The sequence below is a fragment of the Malus sylvestris genome, chromosome 10, assembly GCF_916048215.2.
Source record: "Malus sylvestris chromosome 10, drMalSylv7.2, whole genome shotgun sequence".
Taxonomy (NCBI): Eukaryota; Viridiplantae; Streptophyta; class Magnoliopsida; order Rosales; family Rosaceae; genus Malus; species Malus sylvestris.
The window spans coordinates 22,060,088-22,088,083 of record NC_062269.1 but is presented as its reverse complement, the minus strand read 5'-3'; the positions used below and the strand labels follow the sequence as shown (position 1 = coordinate 22,088,083).

Below are 27,996 nucleotides of genomic sequence, written 5' to 3'. Positions count from 1 at the left end.
ACCCTAAGACTAAGCCAGTAAGACAAAAGCAAAGATCCTATGACGTTGAACGGTACGAGGCAATGAAGGCAGAAGTTGAAAAACTCAAAGGCATATGCTTCGTCCGCGAAGTCAATTATCCAGCATGGGTAGCAAATGTTGTCCTTGTTAAGAAGAATCCGACCAAGGAAAGTATCTTGCTCCAAAAGGTCTTGTGGAGAATGTGTGTCGATTACACCGACCTAAACAAAGGATGCTCGAATGATAGCTTTCCTCTTCCTCTCATAGACAGACTTATAGACTCTACAGCAGGGTGTGAACTCCTGAGCTTCATGAATGCTTACTCAGGATACAACCAAATCCTCATGAACCCTCCGGACCAAGAACACACAGCCTTCACTATTGACAGGGGACTATATTGCTATAAAGTCATGCTCTTCGGCCTAAAGAATGCATAAACGACTTATCAGAGACTGGTCAATTCAATGTTCGCAAAACAGATTGGGAAGAGCATGGAAGTTTACGTTGATGATATGCTAGTCAAGAGCAAACATGCTGACCAACACATCACCAACCAATCCGAAACTTTCACCATTCTGAAGAGGTATCGAATGAGGTTGAACCCCAACAAATGTGCCTTCGGCATAAGTTCTGGCAAATTCTTAGGCTTCATGATAAGCCAACGAGGCATTGAGGCTAATCCTGAGAAGATTAAAGCAATCCTCGACATGAAGGAACCGGTAATTTCAAAAGACATCCAAAGCCTTACTGGCAAGGTGGCAGCCTTAACTAGGTTCATCTCTAAGGCCACAGATAGATGTGCTCCTTTCTTCAAAGCACTTAAGGGAAGTAAGAACTACATTACATGTATTGATGAATGTGCTGAGGCATTCAAAAACCTCAAAGACTACATGAGTAAAGCCATTCTGCTCTCTAAACCTGAGGTTGGTGACACTTTCATTATCTATCTGTCGGTATCAACTTCAGCAGTAAGTTCTGTTCTCATTCGAAATGATGGTAATGTCGAACGGCCTGTCTACTACACTAGCAAGGCCTTACAAAATGTGGAGACACGATACTACAACATTGAGAAATTGGCTCTAGCATTGGTCATGTCTGCTCGAAAACTTCACCCTTACTTCCAAGCACACTCTATCATCATTCTTACTAATCATCCTCTTCGACAGATACTCCAAAGTCCTGACACTTCCGGGCGAATGATCAAATGGGCGATAGCATTGGGTGAGTTTGACATCTCCTACCAACCAAAGCCGGTTGAGAAAGGCCAAGCAGTGGCAGACTTCATCGCCAACTTTCACATATCCTGTTGACATTGTTTCTACGCCTAAAGAGTGGTTTCATTACCCTCGGAAGCTCACAAAACAGAACCAACAGCCCCAGCATAGAGCCTATAGGTTGATGGCTCGTCCAACCAACAGGGTTGTGGAGCAGAACTAGTCCTTACGACCCCTGACAAAGTGGCAATAGAGTATGCTCTTCGTTTCAAATTCAAGTCGTCGAATAATGAGGTCGAATATGAAGCCCTCCTAGCAGGCTTACGTTTGGCCAAACACCTTGGGGTTAAATGAATTAATATCTTCAGTGACTCCCAATTGGTGGTTAACCAGGTCACCAACAACTTTGACGCTAAGGATAACTCCATGGCAGCATATCTGGCACAAACACAATTGTTGCTCAAGCACTTCCACTACCAGATCACCCAAATTCCTCGAGCGGCAAACAGTCATACAGATGCTTTGGCTCGCCTCGCCTTAGCGGTGAAAGACAAGATTGGGAGAAAAATTCAGGTCGAATTATTGGCAGCACCAAGCACCATGGCTGTGGAAGTGTGCAACTTACAATAGGGGGATAGTTGGATTACCCCGATTTATATATTCCTTACTCATGGCACCCTTCCAAATGACAAAGTCCAAGCTAAGCAAATTCGATACAAGGTTACCCGTTACTTGATCATTAATGACCAACTCTACAAGCGGGGTTTTAACCTACCATACCTAAGATGCCTTACGCCCGCAGAGGCGGAAACTGTCATTTGGGAAATATATGAAGAAGTCTGCAGAGATCATCCTGGATCTCGATCTCTAGCACACAAGGCTTTTCGCCAAGGATATTACTGGCCAACACTCCACCAAGATGCCATCAGAATATCCCGCTCATATGATAAGTGTCAACGCTACGTAACTATTCCTCACTCCTCTCCTGAGCCGCTCAATCCTATGATTAGCCCTTGACCCTTCGCCCAATAGGGACTTGATTTGATCGGCCCAATGCCTGCAGGGAAGGGCAAGGTTCGCTATGCAATCATTGCAGTTGACTACTTCACAAAGTGAGCCGAAGTAGAACCCTTGGCAACCATTACTGAGGCAAAAATAGAATACTTTGTATGGAAGAACATCCTTTGCAGATTCGGCATTCCCAATGCGATAGTCACTGACAACGGGCGACAGTTTGACAGCAATAAGTTCAGGATGTTCTGCTCTAAGTTCAACATTAACTTATTTTTTGCCTCCCCAGCTCATCCCCAGTCTAATGGACAAGTTGAAGCCATCAACAAAATAATCAAGTGAACTTTGAAAACCAGCTTGAACAAGGCTAAAGGTTGTTGGCCAGAATTTGTACCCCAAATTCTTTGGTCATACCGCACTTCGTATCGGACATCAACAGGAGAAACCCTATTCTCACTTGCCTTTGGTACAGAGGCAGTTGTCCTAGTTGAGCTTAAGCAAGCAACGTTCCGAGTCCAGAACTACGTGTAAAGCAAAAATGACAAACAACTTATCCTCAACTTAGATCTAGTCGAGGAACACAGAAACCAGGCTCACTTGAGGAATGTCACCTACAAGCAGCGCATCTCCAACTACTATGACTCAAGGGTTAAATTGTTCTTTCAAAGTGGGGGACTGGGTATTGAAGAAAAGATTACTCTACGACAGAGTCTCGAGTGAAGGAACACTTAGTCCAAACTGGGATGGACCGTTTGAAGTTGTTGGCATCAGTCGCCCTGACTCTTACAAGCTTAAAAGCTCCGATGGCAAGACCATTGGCCATTCATGAAACGCTGATCACTTGAAATACTATTACAAGTAAACTCACATTGTACAAGTGTTAAGCTTCAGCCGTTCGGCATCTTATGTAACGAAGACTATTTGGCATGAATTCAATAAAGAGGTGATTTAGACAACTTGATCGTAATCCTCTTACATTCCTAGCAATGAAACACTCAGGTTCAAAGCTTCAACATGAATGCTTCCAACATGAAACAAAGTCTAAGTATATGTCAACAAGACTATACAAATAAACGAACAGCTTCACAGTATATTTGTTCAATCATACATTCCAACACATTCATACATAAGCCAACTGTGCTTTGAAAGAGTTCAACATACTTTGTGTCATTCGACACTTGCTACAATGTGCCTAGACATCTTGCCCTTATTCTTACCAACCAGGTGATGAAATGTGAAGAATGAACTCATCTTCATGCCACCAACCAGGTGATGAAATGTACAACCTTCTCCTTCATGCCATCAACCAAGTGATGAAATGTACAACCCGTACTCTAATATCATTTGGCAACTTGCCATTCATGCCACCAACCAGGTGAAGAATGAACTCATCTTCGTGCCACCAACTAGGTGATGAAATGTGATGAAAGGTGATGAAGGAACTCACCTTCGTACCACCAACCATGTGATGAAAGCAACTTACCATTCATTCCACTTACCAGAAGACGAGTGGTACAACTTGTACATGTGAACTCCTAGCATTCACAAATAATAAAAAACCCTCAAGCTTGACAACTCAACTAGGGGAGCACTTATGTCCAACAAGAGTTATAGTCACCAACAAAGTCTTATTGCAAGCTAATAACAACTTCAGTGCATGGCATACAAAGATCAAGCTATTCAGCCCTCTTGTATCTGCTTTAGACATTTCTCTTCTGTAACAATGCAAACACTACAAATTCTCAAAGCTTCACACACTCTTGATCAAAAGAGTGTGAAGCAAAACCAATTTATGGTGCCAACAAGAGCTTCATCAAAGGAGTTCAACTACAAATTCTCAAAAGCTACACACACTCTTGATCAAGACAATGTGAAGCAAAACCAATTTATGGTGCCAACAAGAGCTTCATCAATGGAGGGCAACCATAATTCTCAAAAGCTTCACACACTCTTGATCAAGACAGTGTGAAGCAAAACCAATTCATGGTGCCAACAAGAGCTTCATCAATGGAGGGCAACCACAATTCTCAAAAGCTTCACACACTTTTGATCAAGACAATACGAAGCAAAACCAATTCATGGTGCCAACAAGAGCTTCATCAATGGAGGGCAACCATAATTCTCAAAAGCTTCACACACTCTTGATCAAGACAGTGTGAAGTAAAAACAATTTATGATGCCAACAAGAGCTTTATAAATGGAGGGCAACCACAATTCTCAAAAGCTTCACACACTCTTGATCAAGACAGTTTGAAGCAAAACCAATTTATGGTGCCAACAAAAGCTTCATCAAAGGAATTCAACCACAATTCTCAAAAGCTTCACACACTCTTGATCAAGACAGTGTAAAACAAAACCAATTTATGATGCCAACAAGAGCTTCATCAATGGAGGGCAACCACAATTCTCAAAAGCCTCACACACTCTTGATCAAGACAGTATGAAGCAAAACCAATTTATGGTACCAACAAAAGCTTCATCAAAGGAGTTCAACCACAATTCTCAAAAGCTTCACACACTCTTGATCAAGACAGTGTGAAGCAAAACCAATTTATGGTGCCAACAAGAGCTTCATCAATGGAGGGCAACCACAATTCTCAAAAGCTTCACACATTCTTGATCAAGACAATGTGAAGCAAAACTAATTGATGGTGCCAACAAAAGCTTCATCAATAGAGGGCAACTACAATTCTCAAACCTTTGAAACAAATTCAAGACTGTTTGAAGCAAATTCAATTTATATGGTTCATCCAAACCTTTGACTACTACAAGGTGTGGCTTGCATCACAATCTCTTGCTCAATAGTGTGGAAGCAAAATTTGTATATGTTGTCTCTCCCACATTTTCAAATTTCTAGTTTCGCCCCCCCCCCCCCAAAAAAAAGGGAAATTCAACAAAGCTTCATCAATGGAGGAAACTACAAATTCTCAAAAGCTTCACATTATCTTGATCAAGATAGTGTGAAGCAAAATAAATTCATGGTACCCAACAACAGCTTCAACTCCAAAGTTTCACCTACAAAGCTTCAACTCCAAAGCTTCACCTACCAAAGCTTCACCTACAAAGCTTCAACTCCAAAGCTTCACCTACAAAAGCTTCAACACAAAAGCTTCACCCACAAAAGCTTCAACACAAAAGCTTCACCCACTAAAGCTTCAACATAAAAGCTTCACCTACAAAAGCTTTAACACAAAAGCTTCACCCACAAAAGCTTCACCCACAAAAGCTTTACCAACAAAAGCTTGACCCACAAAAGCTTGACCCACAAAAGCTTGACTCACAAAAGCTTCACCCACAAAAGCTTCACCCACAAAAGCTTGACCCACAAAAGTTTGACCCACAAAAGCTTCACCCACAAAAGCTTGACCCACAAAAGCTTCACCTACAAAGCTTCAACACAAAAAACTTCACCTACAAAAGCTTCACACTATCTTGATCAAGATAGCGTGAAGCAAAATCAATTCATGGTGCCCAACAAAGCTTCAACCTCAAAGCTTCACCGAAAAAGCTTCAACAACAAAGCTTCACCTACAAAGCTTAAATATATATATATATATATATATATATTTCGGAAATTTGACAATTCAAAAAATCGAAAATTCGAAAATTAAAAAAAAAAATCTAAAATTTGAAAAAAAAATTGCCTAGGCCTCATCTTCTTTGGGCCTAACAACTTTCATAACAAATATATATGAAGGAGGAGTTTTGGGCTACCACTTAGAAAGGAAATGCCTCATTCGTCAACTCCCTCGACCAGAGACTTTGGGGACTCCTACCATATGCTACTGCACCTTGATACTCAGAAGTCTCACGACCACTCAATGACTTGGATTTTTCAAGTCTCCAACCGAGAAGTTTTCCTTACTTGGGAAATTAAGGGAGCAATACCTCAACATATATGTTTCACTCTCAAAGCTTCAACATTCAAGCTTCAACAAAAGAAAAAATTCAAAGAACTTAGTGAAGAAGGCCTTGGTGTATTTAACACAATACGTTGAAATGAAGCAAAACTTGTTTATTGATATCTCCGATAAGTTACAAATATGTACATATACATGAATCAAAATAAACAAACAAGAGGGAGCCTTCACAAAGGTTGCTCATGAGAAGTCTCAGCAGTCGGCAGAGCCCCAGAAAGAGTAGGCACCTGAGGATGATCATTCGGAGCCTCAGTACTGAGCAGAACCCCAGAATGAGGAGACACCAAAGGTTGATCATTTGGAGCTTCATTACGCGGTACAGCCCCAACAAACGAATGCAATAAATGCCTTTGGAACAAACCTACAAACCTCTGATGATCAAGTAAAATTTGACCATCAGATTCCTGTAGCTGGTCAAGCTTCCTCTTCATTTTTGTAGCATAGTCATGTGCGAGCCTGTGCAACTGTTTATTCTCATGCTTGAGCTCTCTGATCTCCTGTTTGAGACTTATCACTTCAATCGTCAATGATTCAACTTGGCGGGTTCAAGCAAATAGACGTTGGGCCATATTAGACACAAAACCTGCATACTGAACATTGAGAGCCAAAGAATCCTTAACATCCAACTCATCAGACCGTTTAGAAAGTAGTCTGTTATCTTTAGGAGTGAGAAGGTTCTTGGCCACCACCGCAACGATCATATCATTCTTCATCACATAGTCCTCAATAGTAAGAGGACTAGTAGGGGATAAGAAAGATGGGCGCAATATGTTGTCTTGGGAAGGCATAGCTACCTCTTCACCAAAGTTCAAGTCAAAACGACGATCGGATGGGCCAGACATTCTTAGAAATGATGAAGAAGAAATGAGGTGCAATAAATCTCTTAAGCTAAAAAATAAGGGAAAATTCTTAAGCAATAACTCTTTGAATGTACTTCTTGCACACAATTGGTGCCCTTATAAAAGAAAGGGTAACAAGGCCATTGGTTCAAAAATCGAAGAGGCATCACTCTTTGGATTTAGAAGAGGCACCACTCTCTACACGCAACATCAGCTCCTCGAGTACCACAGATAACTTTGCCAAAGATCTTTGACAAAGTTTAGACACATAAATTTTGAAGGTCCAGCTACCTTACTATTATCCACAAGGGTAAAGGAACCACTACTTGATAATTAGAAAGTCCCAATGTGTGTCAACCTCCTTGCTCCGTGGCAAGGCAGACTGGTAAAAATGCCCAACCTTTACTCACATTCGAGAAAACACTCCCAACAAGATTGCTTGCTCAAAAATCGAAGAGGCACAGTTCTCCGAATCTCGAGAGCCAGACTCCCAACAGGATTACTATATCAAAAATCGAAGAGACACTGCTATCCGAATCTCAAGAGTCAGACTCCCAACAGGATTGTTTTCTCAAAAATTGAAAAGGCATTGCTCTCCGAATCTCGAGAGCCAGACTTCTAACAGGATTACGTGCTCAAAAATCGAAGAGGCACCGCCCTCCGAATCTCGAGAGCCAGACTCTCAACAGGATTACTTTATCAAAAATCGAAGAGACACTACTATCCGAATCTCAAGAGTCAGACTCCCAACAAGATTGCTTTCTCAAAAATCGAAGAGGCATCGCTCTCCGAATCTGGTGAGCCAGACTCCCAACAGGATTACGTGCTCAAAAATCGAAGAGGCACCGCCCTCCGAATCTCGAAAGCCAGACTCCCCAAGATTGCTTGTTTGAAAATCGAAGAGGCATATCCCTTCGAACTTCGAGAGCCAGATTTCCTTGGATAAAGCTTGTCTGCAATTTTCACACGCAACATCAGCTTTCCAGATACCACAGACCACTTTTTCAAAGTGCTCTGACAAAGTTAAAACACGTGAAACTTGCAGCTCCCACTACATTGCTATGACCAAGAAGGGTAAAGGAATAGCACTATTACTTGTTGTTAGGGAGACTCCTATATATGTCAACCTCTATCCTCCACAGCCAGGCAGACCTGCAAATAAAAAAAATGCTCAACTTTTCTTCACATCCGAGAGGGCACTCTCAGCAGAGTCTCTCGAAATACTCAGCTTCTTTTCCTCCCGATAATACCTCTACAAACAAGCCACACCAGAGCAAGAGTATCTCATATCATCAGGGTTAAAAGCAAGAGTATCCCATATCATGCTTTTTCCCTGTCGTTTCCTTTGGCCTTGTTCTTACCTGCAAGACAAGGAGAAAGAGAGCAATCAGTTAGCATTTGAAATCAAGCTTCTAGTCAGAAACTGACTGCTTGGAACCCCTTGCCTGATTACTTACCTAGCATTGCTCTCGAGTACTCATCTTCAACATCTTATGCTTCCAGAGAAGATACCACATCTGCCTGAGGAACAGATAGGGTAAGTGAGAAGGATACAAGGAAGCATATGGAGACAAGCGTAATAGAACACGTGCCGATACATCCACTACTTTGTCAACAAAAAGAGTATCCCATATCATCAGGGTCGAACGTACTCTAGATTTGATGGACTTTTTTTTACCCTTAAATTCTTGAGTCGGCCTTATACTCTGGGAAACCAGAAAACCCTTCAGCCCAGTTCAAGAATAAGCCTGTGGAAAGTTACTTCTGCAAAAGCAAAAGTATCTCATATCATCTCTTCTCAATTTGCTTCTCCTTATCCTTGTTGCTGTTTATGACACAAGGAGAATGAGAACAATCAACCGGAAGCCAAAGTCGAACCTCCGATCCAGGTTGCTTGCTTGGAAGTCTAATTGCTTACCTTGTCTGTTACCTCATTCGGCAAATCTCCTAGCTCGGCGACTTGGGGGACTCCTACTATAGGGTTTGTATCGCACTTGACCAATTTCGAAACTACAAGTAAGCTTCAAGTGAAATTGATACATTACCTTGTGCATCTTCATCGGTTAAAGATACCACCCCTGGATGGAGAAAAAGTACTTCCAGAGAAGATGTCACATCTACATATGAGACAGATAAGGCAAGTGAAAATGATACCACACTTCGGTACTTAGAAGTTTGGTGATTACTCAATAGCTTGGATCTTGCAAGTCCCCAACCGAGGAGCTTCCCTCACTCGAGAACTTAGAGGAGCACTGTTTGTACCATACTTAACCAATCCTGAAATTACTGAGCACCAGTCAACGTTATACTGTCAAGGACCCAGAAGAGTTTCCTTTCAACCAGGAGGCCAATCACAGCGCAACACGTGTCGACATCAGAAGTCAATCATAGCGCGACACGTGTCAACATCAGAAGCCAATCACAACACGACACATGTCAATGTCAGAATGAAACTAGAAACTTTCTTCTATAAATAGATATCATTATCTCACAATATTTCCTAATGTCATTTGTACTAAATCATTCACTAGTACTCACAAAAGGAGAGCTTGAACCTATGTACTTGTGTAAACCCTTCACAATTAATGAGAATTCCTCTACTCCGTAGACGTAGCCAATCTGGGTGAACCACGTACATCTTGTGTTTGCTTCCCTGTCCCTATCCATTTACATACTTATTCACACTAGTGACCGGAGCAATCTAATGAATGTCACAAACTTAACATTTTATGTTGTACCAAAGTCCTCACTGATTTTGTGCATCAACAGTTTTTATATCTGATGATTTATGTTATCATTATGTTCTTCTATGTAGGGTTTGCATGCAGGGTAATGTTAGAAAATCTAAATGTATATTGAGTAAAGTGATTTTAGTGTTGGGAGAATATAAAAAGTAAAGTGATTTTGTTTCTTATTTCTACGTTATGTTAAAAAGTGAATTTTCTTGCTTCTTTTGGGTACAAAGGAGGCCAAATGGGGTCCTTCCATTGTCTTCAGTATAAAAGCATACTTTCCCAGGAATAAAATGAGTGGAATGGTATGCTCACAAGCTCTTCCCGTCGCTTGTTTTAATTTGTTACATGATTCAAGATTCGATTAAAAATAATTAATTTCAAAGATTATACGAGGTTTGTCTACTATGGTAGAGTTTGCATTGAATGCAAGGGAGATCCATCATCAACTTGATATTCATCTATATCTTAACAGAGAATGATGAATTTTTCAATCTAACAATTATAATTGCGTTCACATGCAACTCAGGTTCAAATTGAAGTAAAATTAAAACATATGACTTGTGAGAGCCTAACAATCATATACAATAAATAAGGTTCTAAAAGACGTTAGGTGCTAGTCGGGCGGTGGGGGCCTAGTGCCTATGCGTCTAGCTAGACCGGACCTAGGTGGTTTAGACAATTTTTTTCAATTGTAATTAAATTAATTATATAAACATATATATAAATGTCTACTTATTCTTTAAAAAAATACATAATTATACGGGGATCAGTGTTTTGAAAAAGGCACCCCGAGAAACACCTAGGTGTTCAAATGAAGTCCTTTTTTCTTTTTGAAGTTGCATAATCCCATTTTTTTGAGTTGTAGAACTGGGGTGCCCAGTGAAGCAGAATGCGATAACAAAGGTTTTCTTTTCGTGACTTTTCGTTTTTTTTATAATCTTTTCTCTTAAAATATAAACTGACCCCACTTTACTAACATTTATTAACCCATTATTTTCTTTTTTTGTTTTTTGTTCCTCTTTTTTTATATTATTTTTCCTCAAATACAAGATAGATTGATAAGTATTTTTTTTGTTTTTATTATTTTTTTTAGGATAGATAAACATCTTTTCCCAGATTCTCATGACAACATAGAAAAAAAAAAGATAAACATCTTTTTGTTTTTTATTTTTATTTTTTAACGTTACTTTATTCTTTCGTTAAAAGAAACATTATATTATTCTTATTTTTCTTTTTTAAGACTTCATACCCCACCTCAATATTATTCAAAATTATCATATACGTAATATATATATTAAAAAATTTAGGTCTCGTTAGGCTTCGACTCAGTGGAGTTATCCATGAATCGACTCTCCTTCGTCTTTTAAAACATTGATTGGGATACATAAATGGCAAAATAGAATAGCATATATATTATAAAATATTAAAACATATTGAAAACATGAGGAACAAGCATGTAATGAGTGTTCATCCACTTCAACAAGTCTCCTACAATTTATTGAAAAAATAAAATGCAAAATAAAAATTATCTATTTTCTCTCTAAGTGAAAGTTGCGACCTACACGGGTGCCTAAGCGGGTCTAGGTGGGCACCTAGGAGCGCTTTCATAATTTTCAAACGCCTGGGGATTAGTCGAGTCAGTGATTACTATCTAGTACCTAGGCAGCGCTAGGTGGGGGTTTTTGTAATACCCCGTATTAAAAATAAATTTTTTTATATATATATGTGTGTGTGTGTGTGTATGTGCGAAGTTATTTTTATGTAATGATTTTATTGGATTTCTATTTATACGCTGTGTACAAGAACTTATGCTTTTGATATGTAAACTAGTCTCAACGTAAGTTCATTTTGCTACAAAATTATTTCATAAACTAGCTTGTATTATTTCATGTTCATATGCAATTAGAGATATTTTTAGTTTGAATCGGAGAAGGGGATTATGATGAGTTTGGCTTGATTTTTCTCACAAAGGCAAAGTGCCATTTTGACAATCATTAGAGAGTAAATAGAAGGTATTCTTCATCACTCTAAAATAGAGGTGAAAGTCTACATAAGGGTGAGTTGGCTGTTTGTAATCATTAGGAGTTAATGATTAGTGATTATTCACCACTCCAAAATGTGGAGGTGGGAAATCTATAGCTTATACGTGTGTCTAAGTGCATGAGTTGGCAATATTTTGTGGTTTTATAGTGTTGATTCACTAGTCTAGAAAAAATCTTAATCATTTGGTTACAATATTCTCTATTTAGTTTTGTTCCAAATCTTCCAATGAGGTGAGAACATATCGATTTGAAATGCAAGTGCAGACGTGTTCCAAGATCTCCTTATTATCCAAAAGTAGCAGCCTTGATATGATTCTAGATGAAGGAGAACAGCTAAGGGAAGAACACACGGGAAAAAGAAACAAAACCTCCTCTTCTTCGTAGACCACTCTTCTCATTTTTTTTCATTTACTTTACATGCTTTAAATCATTTTTCATTGTATTTGTAAAATCCTCCATATATAGTGAAATAGAAATACAAACACCATCTCAGTGGACGTAGCCGATTTGGTGAACCACTTAAACTCGGAGTGTGATTGTTTATTTACTAGTTTTATTCTACTATCTGCTTCTTTACCTTCCCAACAAGAGCTATGAAAGCACACCATCAATCAATAAAAAAAATAGTTACTTGTGCGAGTCATTCACCGTGAACTACAAATGAAAGGAAGATAATATTAGGAAGGAAAGGAACCAAAATGGGATACTCTTGGTCATCATGTCAACCTCACCAATGGGAGCCATGGCGGACGATGATGATGTTGGGGTTAAGACTCGTACAACCGAGCAAGCTATATTCCAACATAATTGCTCTATGGAATCCAAATGGGGTTATGCATCAATATCATTAGAGATATGGAGTAAAATGGTAAAGTAATATTTCTCAATTATATTGTTGTGTGTTATCAATATTTTATTATTGTTAATGTAATATAATTTTGGCTACTAACTATTTTTTTATTAGTATTGCTGAGTAATAATTGATACATGGCATACACATAAGCATTCATGCAAAGCAAGAAAAAAAGTTGTGATGTGTCAAGTGCTCACTTGTGTAAAGTGTTTGAGTTGTAAAGATATTCAGGGGCTGGAGAATGCCTTGAATATATAATAATGAAATCTTGTATATGTCAAGCGTCGGGGGAAGGGCTTGAAAATACAATTGGGCACTAGGGAAAGTACCTATATAATAAAGTGGAAACTGAGAATTTAATTCTGAAAATTGAGTTTAAGAGATGAACAAGAGTTAACTCATATTCTAAGGTATTTGAAGTCAAGTGGTATAAGCATGGTATAGGACGTGCATGCTGATCGGATGATATTTATATATATTTTTACTTCGAATTCACTCGTCTTTTCTTAGTTAGTTCCTTATATTTTTAATCTATTTACGTTATTTTTATGTTTTTAGGATTTGTTATGCAAAGAAAATAAAAATAGCACAAATGAGTTTTAAATAATAAACAGAAAGAATATTGGTTTTATTTTTGGATTGGGTTTTATTTTGGTTTATTTTGATTTATTGTGTTTGTAGGAGAAGAAAGTGGAAAGCACTGAGAAATTAAATAGAAAAACGTGGGACGGACAGACTGCAAAGGGAATAAGTGGCAGGTCCAAAGCTAGGCGTGAAAGCTGCTTTGCAGCTGGTCAGCAGATGGGATGGAATAAAAATATGAAGTGAAAACAGGAAAGAAAAAGAGAAACAAATAAAATAAAGGAAAGAAAGATAGCAAGGCAGAAACGTGAAAGCAGGTGGGGGCTGACGTGGAGAAAAGGGACGGTCAGAATTGATGCAAGAATAAAATCAAGAAGTACCTGCTTGGTTGTGGAGGGGAGGCAGCTCGAGCTTCATTTTTGGTGGAGGGAGGAAAATAATAAAAGGAGGAAAAGAGGTCAGAAGACAGGGGGGTCTTGGAGCGGGAGAAGGGAGCTGCCCTTTGGGCAGCTCGCAGAAGGTCAGCTCGCAGAGGCAGGAGAGGAGATAGACACGGGGAGAAGGGAGACTGACGGGCACAGTGAGAAGAAAATTAGAGGCTTCACTCCATTTCTCTCGGTTAAATCTTTTCAAACTTCTATTTTATTTCTGTTTTTAATAATGTGTAATTAAATTTATGTTGGTTAGAGGTTAATTCGAAACCATGAATATATTTGTAATATGAATTGATTACCTTCGGTTGTGATTTCATAAGTTGTGATTTCAATTTACTTATCCGTTCGTATAAAAACTGATTTGTGTATGTTGGTTGAGAGTGCACGCTTAATTTACATGCATGAATTTGATGCTAGAATATAAGTGAATTTCACCTAATCGTTATGAACTTATTTTCACAAGTAGTAAAGGTTGCTAGTCACAATCACGTTAAGTAAATTCTTGGCAAGAGTATCATGCTTTTCATAGTTACGAATGCCTCGTCAATGCTTATAGTTTTCACAAAGTTTAATGATCTTTGATTGTATCGCTATTGTGCTTTTCACGTAGGGGACTTTTGAAGAATGTTTTGAATTGTTGTATGCGTTTTTCCGTCCAATTCAATAACTTAAGGAAAACTTGAAGATTAAAAAAAGTGCTGTTCACGGTTAATCTGGAGTATTGAGATTCACAATTTATTGAAAGAACAACTGAAAATCAATTTAGATTGCATATGTGTCATGTGTGGAGAAGAACCCTCTAGCTAGTCCGTCATTTACCATTTTACCTTAATTTTATGTTTTTATCAATTCTGTAATTTAATTAAGTTTATTTTACTTTTCATCAAAACCAAACACCCATCCATTATTAAATTATATTATTTAGTTAGTTTTCTTTGTTTTTAGTCTTTTAATTCAATTTCCGTCCATTTCAATTCCTAGTGTCTAATTTGATTGTTTTCATTATTTTGAGTCATTTTAAGTGTGTTTCGAGTTATTAGAGTTTTTAGCCTAGTTTTGAGTCCTTGAGTCTTGTTTAATATTTTTAAATTAATTTAGAATAGATTAGCAATCCCTCCTAATCCCCGGCCTAGAACGATACCCTACTTACATCTATACTACAATTGTCAAAAAGAGGGTTTAATTTGTGTGTCAAGTAATTTACGCATCACATGCTTGGATGTCTTAGGTATGTGTTAGCAGGATTAGAAGGGAGTGAGTGCATTCATCCATCTCATTTGCATATATTTCATGCATTTGAAAGAATTGTTGCAATTTAATTATTATTTAATGGGTAGTTTTTGTTGTGGATTAATTTGTGCACTATTGTTATTCCGTTGCATTTTCGATTTATGTAAGATTTTGTTATGGGATATATGGTGTAATCGTTATAATTTTATTTTATTTTCCACCACATCTTGGTTGTAGAATTATTTCTATAGCTAAGATATGGCTCGCACCCTAACTCGTGAATAGTCCTTATTCGCGGGTAGAGGCGTGACAATTTTTTTAACACTGATAGTAAAGTTTGAATATGTTTCCTATTAATTCCCTACTTGTGGACAACTCAATTCTATGGGTGTAGTAAAATTAGGGTTTGATAGCATTTTAATAGACTTCAAATCCGGGTGTAGTCAATTAGATTTTAAAAAAGGATTTTAAAGGACTTTGAAATCATAATGTAGTCAAATTAAGATTTAATAGGATTTTGAAGAATACTCAAAATTCAGGAGTAGTCGGTTAGAATTTTAAAGAATACATCTAAATTCAAGTGTAGTGAAAATATCAAAAATTTATTAGAATTTTAATAAATAAAGGATTTAGATGGATTTGAAGGTGGTGGTATATATACACCAAGGACAACTAAGAATCCAACCCTCACCCCTCAAATTACTTTTCACGCGACCACAAAAGATGAACATTCATTTTCCCCGTCCCTCCCGTCCCTCCCTTCCCTATCATCACCTTCAACCTCACTGTTTAAACTATAAACAAACAAAAGCCAAGGTGATGGATTGCCATACAGAGTAGGCTAAGGTGATTGGAGAGAAGAAGATGCAGAGCAATAATTTCGTGGCAGCCCTTTGGATCAATTCACACTCAAATCATCAAAATTCAGCAAGCCAATATCACAACCCATATTCCAATTCCAAAACCCACTTCACAGAAACAAACTAAAACCTCCATTTTTCAAAATGCTCAGATTCCATCCTACCCAACATTTCTAAGAAATTCAATACTCACTTAAAATTTCATAGAAAATAATTTAACAAATAGCTTCGCCTTTTCGTGCCAAAGCTAGGGCTTTATGTATCGAATTTTCTTCGGTACTATCGGCTTTTGGTGCTTCAGCCATCGGAAGGCACTCTCTTTGGAAGCCATTGAAAGGCACATCAGAGAGGAAAATGGGCAGGGGAAGAAATAGATTTCTTGAATTTTTGTTAATTGAAGTGACGAAATCACTCTTTTTTATTTAATTTTTTGACATAAAAAATTATTTTCTTTCTGAAAATCCTAAAAAATCTATGGAAGACGTCCATACAAATCCATAGAAATTTATACGGAAATCCATATAAATCTACCAAAATCTATGTAGAATTGTAGAGTATATTAAAATCCTTTAAAATCTATCACTTTAAAAAAATCTTTTAAAATCATTTGAAATTCAAATTGACTAGACCCTAAGGGTGTGTTTGTTGCACCGGACTGTCTCGGACTGGACTAGCTGCAGGGACTAAGCTGGACTGGCTTAGACTAGACTAAGCTGGACTAGTTTAGTAAAGCGTTTGGTGCAGTGTCGGACTAAGAAGCAAGATAATCATAACACAGGAACTTCACAAACAACCATCCATTCAATCAATTGTTCAAATTGATGGTCCGAGCATATTTCTTCTATATAATCAAAGAGTTTGTTTTCTAATTGTTCATTACTTCATTTCATCTCAACATGCAAACAAAGAACAAATCTGACTTTCAAAAGAATGAGTTCTGACTCTCTGTAGAGAATTAACCCCAAGAAAATGTTGCAACTACGAACAAAGAATTTAACTTCTTTGGTTGCAAAAGATACCAAACCAGCAGGGCAGCAAGTTGTTCAGTAACACCACTAAAATTGGAATTCTTAAATGTGAGAACCAAAATCACACAGAAAACAAAGTAATAATTTTTCAAAAAAATAAGAATTGAAGTAGTAGAAGTAATGAGTAACATCCCCAAATCAGTTGAATAACCAATCAAATTTCATTTCAGTTGGGTATTTCTTCAAACACCTTATAGGCAGATAAGCTTCGCACTTCGCAATTGAAAATCCCAGAAAATATACATAAGCAACAAGGATTACATGAACCACCATCGTATTTCATTCCCTACCAAGATAAAGATTTAGTTTCCCAAATCACACTTATTTTGGAGAACCCAGATGCTCAAATTAATTAACATTTCAAAATTAATGAAAAAAATATGTTATATAAGTCATATTCTATAAACCTGATCAAACATAATCAAGTTTAAATAACAACTCAGACACCAAAAAATAAAACTTGTTCCTGCAGATCCATGAAATGACATAACAACAGTAATCAAACAGACAAAGCAAGATGAATTAGGAAGAATCCCCAAAGTCTGCAAGACGAATCCCCAAAGTCTGCAAGACGAATCCCCAATTTGCAAGACAAATAATCTCCCCTTGCTGCAAGACGAATCCCCAATTTGCAAGAAGACGAAGATGAGTGGGGTGGGTGGGGCTATAGGTGCAAAGAGAAGACAGAGAAGCAGACGGGGAATTGAACAACTGCCCACCACTATCAGAGAAGATGATTGGGGTGGGTAGGGCTGTTGGTGCAAAGAGAAGACATAGAACAAAGGAGAACGAAGGAGAGGCTGCTGCTGGTGAGGATCTGTTGGTGAGGTTGCTGCTGGTAAATGAAGGAGAAGACGGGACTAGCAATCCTTTCATTTTTGGGGGGACTGGCTAAGACCTTCTAGCGAAGGTGCTAGTCCACGCTAGTCCTCACGAGTCCCATTAAACTTAGTCCCTCTGCAACAAACACAGGACTTCACTAATCACTAGTCCAATCCAGTCCAGTGAAGGTTAGTGATGTCAAACAAACGCACCCTAAGTGCATTGCATACAGTACACGCAGACACTCTTCAAAACTTTGTGTTCTGTTGAGGACTGTCATCCTCTTCACAGAAGTTCCACCGGGGCTTGATAGCCCGGCACCCAATCCCCCAAACAACCCAGCCTAATAGCTAGGCAAGAGACCGGCCCAGAATCAACAAACCCATGGGACGGCCTACATGACGTAGGCTGACGTCATCCACTTATTTTTTATTTTTTGGCGCCAGAGAGGGAGTTGTTGTGGAGGCTAAAAAGCGAAGCTGGTCGAGGCGGGAGAGGGTGTCAGGAGGGAAGGAGCCACAGAGGAAAAATGACGGGAGGACGAAGCGGACGATGAAGAGGTGTGGAGATGCATAAATTAAAAATAATTGAAAGGCAAAGCTTGGCACCTTTCACGCGGCCTTACTGCTTAACTTGCGTCCTAAATTTGGAAATAAAGAGTGAAGGACTACAGATATTTAAATAACTGTGGTTCTTTTTAAGAGCAGAGGTTAAAATAAAACAACCGCACACGTAACATGTTCTAAGCCAATACGACAAGTTCATAGTGTCCCCATACACGGATGAGGATTTTCTTCTGGTCATTTTGTGAGGATGTTCTCCGAATCCTATTTGTGAGAATCTTAAAGATTAATTCATCTTAATCGTTCGTTGTACATCATGCGATCATCTTTCGTTAAATACTATTTGTGTTTAATTTTAGATAAAAAATTTAAAATAATTTCTGACTATAGGATGACTGATGAATAGATATGGTAAATTTATCCCTAAGATCCTTACAAAAAGAATCCGGATAGAATCTTGTTCCCCAAACACATGTAACGTAGGGTCCCCTTAGTATGATATTAAAAAGTATTCCTGTGTTATAATATACGACTTCATATTACACTCATCTTTTGAAGTTTTTCAATTTAAGAAATTTATCCCCAAACACATGTAACTTGCGGTTTTTCAATTTAAGAAATTTGGAGTTTCTTTCTTCTAATATTACACTCATCTTTTGAAGCAACAAGTTATCAGAGGCAAAATTCGAACAGTCCTATGTATAAAGGATTTCATACAAGATTTTCTTGGAACGGTGGAATTTTTTTCCACTATGCTTACCAGTGAACTAATGGCAACTGCAACGAGGAAGGTGAGGTGTAAAGCTAGTCATCGACCGTGGCACCTGCTCTTCACCCGGGATTTGTAATACTACCTTCCTGGAAATGTGAGAAACAAGGATAGTCATAAAGCACATAAATAGAGGCCGAAACTGGAAAGACCAAATGTGTGCTGCTGCACATGCAGTAGAGGCAGAATGAAGGATTAGAGGCGTCTGGTCTTGCATGGTGGCTCCTTAGAAGTACATCATGGTCTTGTTAACCAGTGGTAGCGCTGCCCCATCTTTTCGAGCTCCCAACACCTTTAGACTGAAAATTCCAGACAAGGCACCAGTTATGTTCACGAGACTTTAACTCAATTGCGTAACGTGATAGACTCAACATATCCATTATTCATTATGCATTGTAATAGATGAAACAAATTAACAGAGCTCCTTCAACTACCCCAAGTATAATGCAGTAAGTTGCAGCTCCAAGAGGAAATACAAGCAAACGAACAAAACCTGCCAGATTACCCCCTTTAAAAGAACAGAGCATACACAAGTTCAACAAAAGATAAATATTTCGTCTATACATGGTCCCAAGGTAAAAAATGTGGTAAGGTATAGAGATATCTACTTGTAACTACAAACTATACTTAGTTTCTGCTCTACTGACAAAACCCTGAATTAACCAACTTGCACATCCGCCTTCATGTTTGTCTTCTACATTATTCTCTGTTTTTGTGGCATTGAAACAACATATTGGCGGCATTTCGAGGACGCCGAAATCGCTGCTATTAGCTCTAAGCAACCCTTGGCGCATGAAAAGGTGCAAATTAGGGAGCATGCACCCCGCACCTTCAGCATGCCCATCATATTCAACAACTCCAATAACTCATAAAGATAATTGAATAATATCCTAAACCCCAAACAAGTTAGGTTACGACACTTTCGGACAGTTTGACATGTTAGATTATAATATCAATCCGATACGTATAATATCAACAAATTACTTGTCTTCGAGTACTTCCTAGGCTAATACATTTAAATTTTTTTTTTCTCTCTAATTATATATGAAATCAAAAACACATTTCGTGTATGTAACATGAATAATGTTACCTCGTATAAGGCAAGGGGCAGAATATGATGACGTAGTCGGCGGAGGCGCACGTGTAAGTGCTAGTCTTGTCGTCATACGCGTAGCTATACGAGCGTGGGCAAGCATGCTTGAAAAACAGCGAGTACGCCGACGGTTGACATGTGTCGGGCGTAGCGTACCCCTCGCTACAACAAAACTGTGGATCCCCAAACGCCTCGCACGCGCTCCTACACGCCACGCTCCCCCATCCTCCCTCACGCACCCTCAGCGCCCTGGGGCACTTGCCGTTCAAGTCCACAAGGCACCCAGTCGGGCTGCACCCCCCTCTTGTTCCTCCACGCGGCACCACCAGCATCGGCAGGTTGTACCCGTCCACCAAGCTGACGTCATAAAAATCCAACCCGTCGGCGCCGTTGAGCGTGAACTCGGCCAACGTAGCCGGCGGTTTCGCGCCGCCTCCGGCACACTCGATTTTTCCCGAGCCGCAGTCGGCTGTGACGCAGGAGAAGTTACCGGGCGAGTATTCGGTGCACAGAGTCCGAGCCCAGATCCGACCCGACCAAGATTTGGGTACGGAGAGGGTCCGGGACTTGCCGGGCTTGAGCGCGAAGCCAGTGGGGGAGAGAGGCGCCGAATTGGCGCCGGAAAGTATTCCGGGCCATACTTGGTAGCGGCACTTGTTGAGTAGCTTGAAAGAAGCTGAGTTCACTTCTGCAAGAACCAAAAAAAATTCAAGAAAAAAATGAAATTTTGAGAAATGGGTTTTGATTTTCCGGGAAATATAAGAATTGGGTGGGAGAGATAATTTGAATTTAGAGATTTACCTGAGAAGAAAGAGAGTGCGAGAAGTGTGAGGAGAGAGGCAGAGAGTTGAGGACGATCCATTGAAGAAGAATGCCAAAGAAGCTTACTTTTCTTGAGAGAAGACTAGAAGCTTAGAAGAGGGGGGTGTTCGTGTTCATCTTATTAATTTTTCTTTTGCTTTTTGTGGGTTTTTGGGTTAAACCAGTAGGGGAAAGCGGCACCGTGTTGGCGCCAAATTTTACCGGTCAAATTTTACTCGACCTTTTTCCATCGCACCAGTCAACTGTCTCCAATGCCTTTGTTGGGAGAGATTTGTATGAATATGGAACGGAACGGAACGTCGAGCCTAGCCGATGGTGTCTCAAGTAGAGTTTATGGAACGCCAAGAAATAGCTGACGAAATTATTGGAGACACTTGTACTTCAGCATTATTGATTTATACAAGCCATTGTCTATTTGGTTGATTAATTGAATTGAGAGGAAACTCGAGTGTCTACTGCTTCAACCAGGCTGTGTACATTTGGCTTGCCTGGGACCCAGAAAAGGAAAAAGAAAAAAAAAGAGAGAAATGCGGTGGCGAGAGAAGCAAGCATGAAGCGGCACATGGTGTAGTTCAATTATTATGGTAGGGCCTCTGTGTAATCTGCATATATCTCAATTACTTTTTTATTTTTTCTCAAACCCTCAATCACTATATGCCATGTTCATTTCGTTCACTGCCCAATATATAAATAATAAGACAAATGATTGTTTACTACTCTCATGTTTCATAGTTTTCAACATTTAGTACATCAATTTTTTTTCGTCCCAGAATCATACCTAAAGTGTTAATTTTGGGACAGTCTCATACATCCGTTAGTCAAACTATTAAATCTCCCGTTAACTATGACGTGGCGCCTATATGGACAATGATTGAGCGCCACGTGTCATCCATGTGGAAATTAAAAATAAATTATTTATAAAATAAATAAATATAATAATAAATGTATATTAAAAAAAAAAAAAAAAAAAAAAAACTTCATCTTCCCCAAATCCCACCCGTGCCCACCTCTTCGTCCTCTCATCGCTCCCTTCTCAGCCTCCACCCATATGTGCAAATCCAATCCTCTCCCTCCTTCAACCCCGACCCACTCAATTTAAAAAAAAAAAAAAGAAAAAAAAAAGTTTCTGGGCACACCCTCTCCTCCCTTCTCTCCTCCGCACACCTTCCTCAGCTGCCATCGTCCAATTCACCTGCCAAAAGGACCTCCAAAAGGGCAAGTCTGTCCATGCCCACATCATCAAAGCCGGTCCCATATCCTGCGTATACATCGCCAACGCCGTCGTCAACTTCTACGCCAAATGCGGGGACTTGCCCGGACCCCACCTCGTATTTGACGCCATTTCCGACAAGGACGTCGTCTCCTGGAACTCTCTCACCAATGGCTACTCCCAGCAGGGTCTCCGAGCCTCCTTTCTCGTCGTTATCGAGCTTTTCTAGCTCATGCGGGCGAAGAACGTGTTCCCCAATGCGCACACTTTTTCCGGCGTCTTCACGGGTCAGCATTTCACTCATTTTGGAGATAGGTGCTTCCGGGGTGTCAAGCTGGAGTTTCAGCGAGTACCCGGCGTGATGAAGACAGAGGTTGGGTACACCCAGGGGTTTCTGCACAACCCGAGTTACGAGGTCGTGTGTACCAGCACCACCCAGCACTCGAAGGTTGTGAGAGTGCAGTACGACCCTAAAGAGTGCAACCTTTAGAGCCTGCTCGATCTCTTCTGGTCCAAGCACGACCCCACCACGCTCAATCGCCAGGTACGTTGCTCTAAATTTTGGTAATTTGTTATGGGTTGGACGAGATCTGGAAATTGACGAGCAAGTAGACATTGAAGATGAAGACGATGATGCAGAGAACAATGGCGACGATGACGAGTGTGAGGTTGAAATCGCCCATCGCGGCGGCGGCGTTTCAGCTGCTCTTAAATCGAATCGGAGAGATCGAGAAGGGGAATCAGAAATTAGGGTTAGGGATGTGAAATTGCGCGTTCAAGTGATCGTAGATCTCTGTCGCTGGTCCGAAAAGGAGTAGAGCTGTTAAGGAAAGAGAAAGGGGAAAGGTTGAGGACTCGGTTCCAGTGAGGTGGGGAGGAAGGCGACAGGGGAAGCATAGTTTGGGTTGGGGTGGGTGAAGGAGAAGAACAGCTTTTTTTATTTTTTTTTATTTTTTTGTAATTTTGTAATTTTGTAATTTAATTTTTATTATTTTTAATATCCACGTGGAACACTTATTGTAACGTGGCGCCCAGTCATTGTCCACTTGGGCACCACGTCATCACTTAACGGAAGACTTAACAGTTTGACTAACGAATGTATGAGATTGTCCCAAAATTTACACTTTAGGTATGACTCTGGGACGAAAAAAAATTGATGTACTAAATGTTGAAAACAACGAAACTTGAAGGTAGTAAACAGTCTTTTGCCCTAAATAATAATAATCATAATAAATATATATGTTTGTGATTTGTCACTAGTTGTTCTTTTAAAAAAAAATAAATAAATACAAGTCACTTTTGTGTAAGTGGTTTAAGGTCAATGTCAAGAATCAATGATTCCCTTTCAAAGCTTGCCTGGTAATGTTTGGTTGGATTAACACCATCTTCAAAAGGGTTAGTCCAAGTGATTAAAGCAGTTATCTGAACTGAATGGACTGAGCGACGACTCGATTGATCAGAGACTCGAGCTCCGGTGACGTTAAGTGCGAAGGGCCAAGGGCTATTGGCTAGGCTAACGTCGGCCGGGTTGGGTTGCTGTGGGTGCGCAGAATATCGAGCGAATTGTTGCGCGGCAGGAATAGTATTTCACATCTTGGACCAATAATTAGTAGATGATCTCAGCCCGTCCAATGATATTCTTTTCTTATGGGCTGGGACATCATAGGCTGATGTAATTGGCCTTCACAAAAATGGCCTATGACAATTTGGGTCTTGGGCCATACTGAATTTGGCATTCAGCGAACCATTTTATCATGGGTCAAAGTCTCAATCATCTCCTGTGCAGGCTGTGAAAGTGACTGGGGTCAGGTTAGTACGAGCTGATTTTAAAAATAACTTGCACTCCTTTATGTTTTTCCACTATTTCTCTTGTTCTATTCTAAATTGTGAATAAAGGTACCGTTTGGTACGTGGGACGGAACGGAACGGAGTAGGAAGAGACGTTCCGTCCTACGTTTGGTGCGCCTAAAACGGCTGGAACACGATGTTTCACGAAACGAATTTTGAGTAAATTTTTGTTCCACCTCACCCCCTAGAACAACTCATTCCACATCCGTGGAACACAAAATTATAACCTCTCTGTCTCCTTCTTTCTCATTGTTTCCATCCGAGTGCATTTTTGCTCCTTCTCTGTTCCGTCCCGTCCTGTCCCATTCCGTCCCATTTCTTTCCGTCCCGTTTGTATACCAAACGATAGCGAAGGGACATAAACAAACTGAGGACGTCACGACAAAATAGAAGTGCGAAAATCTTTTACCTGCTCAAAAAGTGGTCATGGTGGACTAGTCCTAATTGGAATAAACTGTCATTTTATTTCTGAAATTATCATACAATTCTCAATTTACTCGCTATACTTATTTTTCAGTAAATTAAGGTCACAAACTACATTAAAATACTCATGTGGATAACCGTCTCATTTTTTGTGATTCCTTATTCTGGCGATCCAATTATTATATTTTGGGCTGCAAGCCAAATGGCCGATGTTCTTGCACAAACCTTTCGCATCTATGTTAACAACCACAAGCAACATCATATAAAATCTATGATTGTACAGAAAATTGTTATACTGTAGGCAAAGAAAAACAAACTAAGGCAATTACTTTGCTTAGATTTATTCCAAAAATAATAGATCCAACATACAATTATATTTTCCATTCCCTTTTTTTATGAGTTGTACAATATTATCAAATTGCAGCTTTAAACTGTGTTACTAAAGTTGTACACATTTTCTTTATAGAATTCTTTGGCCCTAAAAATTGGTCTCAGAAAGGAGGGCCAGAGAGCCAATCCAGCATTATTGTGTTTTGTGATATATATTTTCTTCAATTCAATTATTTTGCAGCAATAATTATAAAATTTGACCCACTTCTTGTTTTTTGCTAATGGGGTTGACCATATTTCAATTGATTCTTTAGCACAGAACTAAGGACCCATTCGTTCTAGTTGAATTCAGGTCAATGTAGGGTTCCAAAAAGCCAAGGTAATTCTCCGATGATCACAAAAAGACACCCTTACAAACTGTTCATGAACATATCAAGAAAAAAAGGAGCAAAAGTTTGACCAATTATTGAGTTTTAATCATTGGCAAGGATAAAGCAATATGTAAGAAATGTCTTTAACTTAAACAAATTAACACTCCCCTAAATTCTAAGTTAAGTTTAAAAAGAAAACCATGTTCATGACTTTTAAGTTCATAGAGATACAGCGTCCACAAATTAATGGGTTAATAATGCATTTGGAGAGGATTGTTTCTCTTGTTGGATTGTGAATTAGTTGACATGTTTTTAGTTTGTACATCTGTAAACCTGTCGTTTGATTTAAGTAAATGAATCTAATAAATATAATGGAGATATTAACAAAAAGAATTGATGGGTAAAATGATGATTCATATAATTAGTCAGCATTGCTGGTTAATCTCAATGATATGGCTCTTGTGTTTTGGTCCCCCACCTTATATAGACTCCAAAACATTAATGTTTGGAAACAAAATTCATAGCAACTAACATGCTTTGTCTCTAGATTTGTCACACAAAGTAACGTTTCAAGAGACGAAAATTTCAGAGACAAATTTAAAGGGGATAACCATGCTTTGTGCCTTTGTCTTGGTTTTAGCCTTCTCGTCGTACTATAGCTATATGAATATTAGAATTCAATTGTCTGGATTTGCAATGTTGTTCAAGACCAAACTACGCAACTAGCAACATAAGAATTGTGTAGGGATTTTGACACACGCAGAGGTTAGCTTTTGGCACTTCCATTGCGAGTGAATCATAACTATAGTTATAAATCACTTAATTTGAAGTGTTAAAAGCTAAATTAAGAGTATGAAAATCAGTACCTGTATTGGTAATACTTTTACAAATAGCGAATGCTAAGGATAATCGGGCAAACACGGAAATCTTATAGAGATCAATTGATGAATTCGGTAATATACATAATAATTGTTGACCCGTGATGTCTATATCATAATGGGCACAATTTGATGGAGTTATTTTTTTGTTGATTTCACTTAACAAAACTACAATGGCCACCTAACTAGGGCATCATTTTGCTCTGATGTTGCTTTCAAACATTCTATCAAACCTGTACTAGACTGCTAGTACTACTTGTGATCTGACAGGGAGTGCAAACCCTTGATATATATATATATACATATCTATCTGCTATCTGCCTGCGTACTTCAGATCTCCTATCATATGATAAACGGTGATACCACCAATTACCAAAGGGTTTGGATGATAAGATGTAATATATGAGAATAAGCATGCATGTATAATATGCAGAATCATATGGTGCTGAGGGCTCGGTCAAAGGAGACACAAGTCACAGGGAATGTTTCTGGTTCTAGAGACTAGAAGGCATGCCCAAACAAAGAATAGGATGTACGTGGGTGCCCAAGAAAACCCATGAATATGTTGCCCTGCATCCAAACAAAACTTTTTACACCTGGTGAATAACGTGGTGATTTCTTAAAATCATTAGCACTACTGCAGAAATGGGTTTATAATCCTAATTATATAAAAAAGGACAAACTCATTGTGCTTCATCATCATTAGGTGGAAGATAATCATGTAATCTCTCCAGGTGTCTTTGTTGTTCGAATTCAAAACCCTATCAATCTTCACACTGCTTTGAAAAAGGTGAAAAAGTGGAGGAAAATATATACGTTCTTGGTGTAATATTATTACCGATAGTTACCCAAATGTTTGTCATCTGGTTAAAACGGTGAACTATATATATATATATATATTGAACCTTTTACTCCTTTTAATCTAGTCTTTTCCTTTTGTTTTTGTTAAGAATTATCGTATAACAAGGTTTAGGAAGGCTGTCTGTTTCAATTCACATGTTTGTGTTAATGGGGAAATTAGAGGACGGTCAAAGAATCACATTGACGTATCAAATCTGATATATATTAATACATATGTGCTAAAATCCTTTGCTGCTAGGTTAGCCAGCAATTTGGTAGGTCACGGGGTGCAATATATGCCTAATTTTTCTTATATTTTCAACTAAATAAAAAGGGATCTAGTTGTTACGTAGTTCCTCTTGCAAGTACAAAGAGCTGAAAAATAAAATAAAATCTTATATATAGTTAGAGTTTAGACAAATTATAAATGAAGGCTTTGCATTCTTTCCATCAAATACTTTACATATTATGTTTGCTATTAATCATTTAGATTCAAATAACTGTGGTTATAAATGATCATTTTGTTTTGCTATATTTGTTTGTACGATGTTGGAGAAGGTCCTCGGTAAAATCTTTTAGCCTACAATTGTTGAAGGGAAGTATTATTGACATTCCAAAAATCTCATTCTATACTCCTAATAAGTGTATTTTTCTTTCAAAATATAAAAAGTTTTGAGTATAAAATGAGATTTTTGAAATGCCAATAGCAATTCCCTTGTTGAATAACTAAATTAAAATACGTGATAAAGCTAGCTAGCTATTAATCTAGAAATACTTCTCGTCCTAATGTTGAAATAAGTCACAAATTTTAATCCCTACAATCACATTAAGAAAATGCAGCAGCTAGGAGTGACAATATGAAAGGAGATGCTGTTTTCCAAGCGCATGCACATGATGCAGCAAGCAAAACTGTGGAGACTGGTGTTTTATATTGGCCACATATTTTGTACACAATGTGAATTCTAGTGAAAATAATAAGGAACCATGTGAGAGGTTGTGGAGTTAGTAAATAAGTAAGATTTTTTCTGTTCCAAAGCGGTGAGATTTTCGATTGGAATTTGGGCTTTGTTTTTTAAAGCAGCAGCGGTGGTGGTGGGAGTGGGAGTGGGAGTGGGAATGGGGAGGTTCTGTTCTCGAGTCCACCACACCACAAAGCAATTGTGGGAGGAGGAGATTTTGAGGTTGGCAAATACAATAGATAGCAAAAGCCATGTGAAAAAAGCAGCTTTTCTTCTTCTTGTAAAGCGACCACGCCCGTTTGGCTGCAATCATGTGGTCT

At 38.8% G+C, this 27,996-nt stretch overlaps 1 protein-coding gene across 2 annotated transcripts; it reads right to left on the bottom strand.

The window, feature by feature from the left end:
- Window positions 1-18,708: 18,708 nt before the first annotated feature.
- On the bottom strand, window positions 18,709-21,279 carry LOC126584997 (thaumatin-like protein 1b). 2 transcript variants are annotated; one of them, XM_050249385.1, is made up of 4 exons: window positions 20,797-21,279; window positions 19,993-20,683; window positions 19,337-19,395; window positions 19,062-19,201 (listed from the first exon to the last, which is right to left on the bottom strand). In XM_050249385.1, exons 1-4 carry the CDS (start codon window positions 20,855-20,857, stop codon window positions 19,197-19,199), a joined length of 816 nt encoding a protein of 271 aa, XP_050105342.1. In that variant the 5' UTR covers window positions 20,858-21,279; the 3' UTR covers window positions 19,062-19,196. The 2 variants fall into 2 exon arrangements, with proteins under 2 accessions (XP_050105341.1, XP_050105342.1); XM_050249384.1 differs by lacking the exon at window positions 19,337-19,395 and having other exon boundaries at window positions 18,709-19,201; window positions 20,797-21,266.
- Window positions 21,280-27,996: the final 6,717 nt, after the last annotated feature.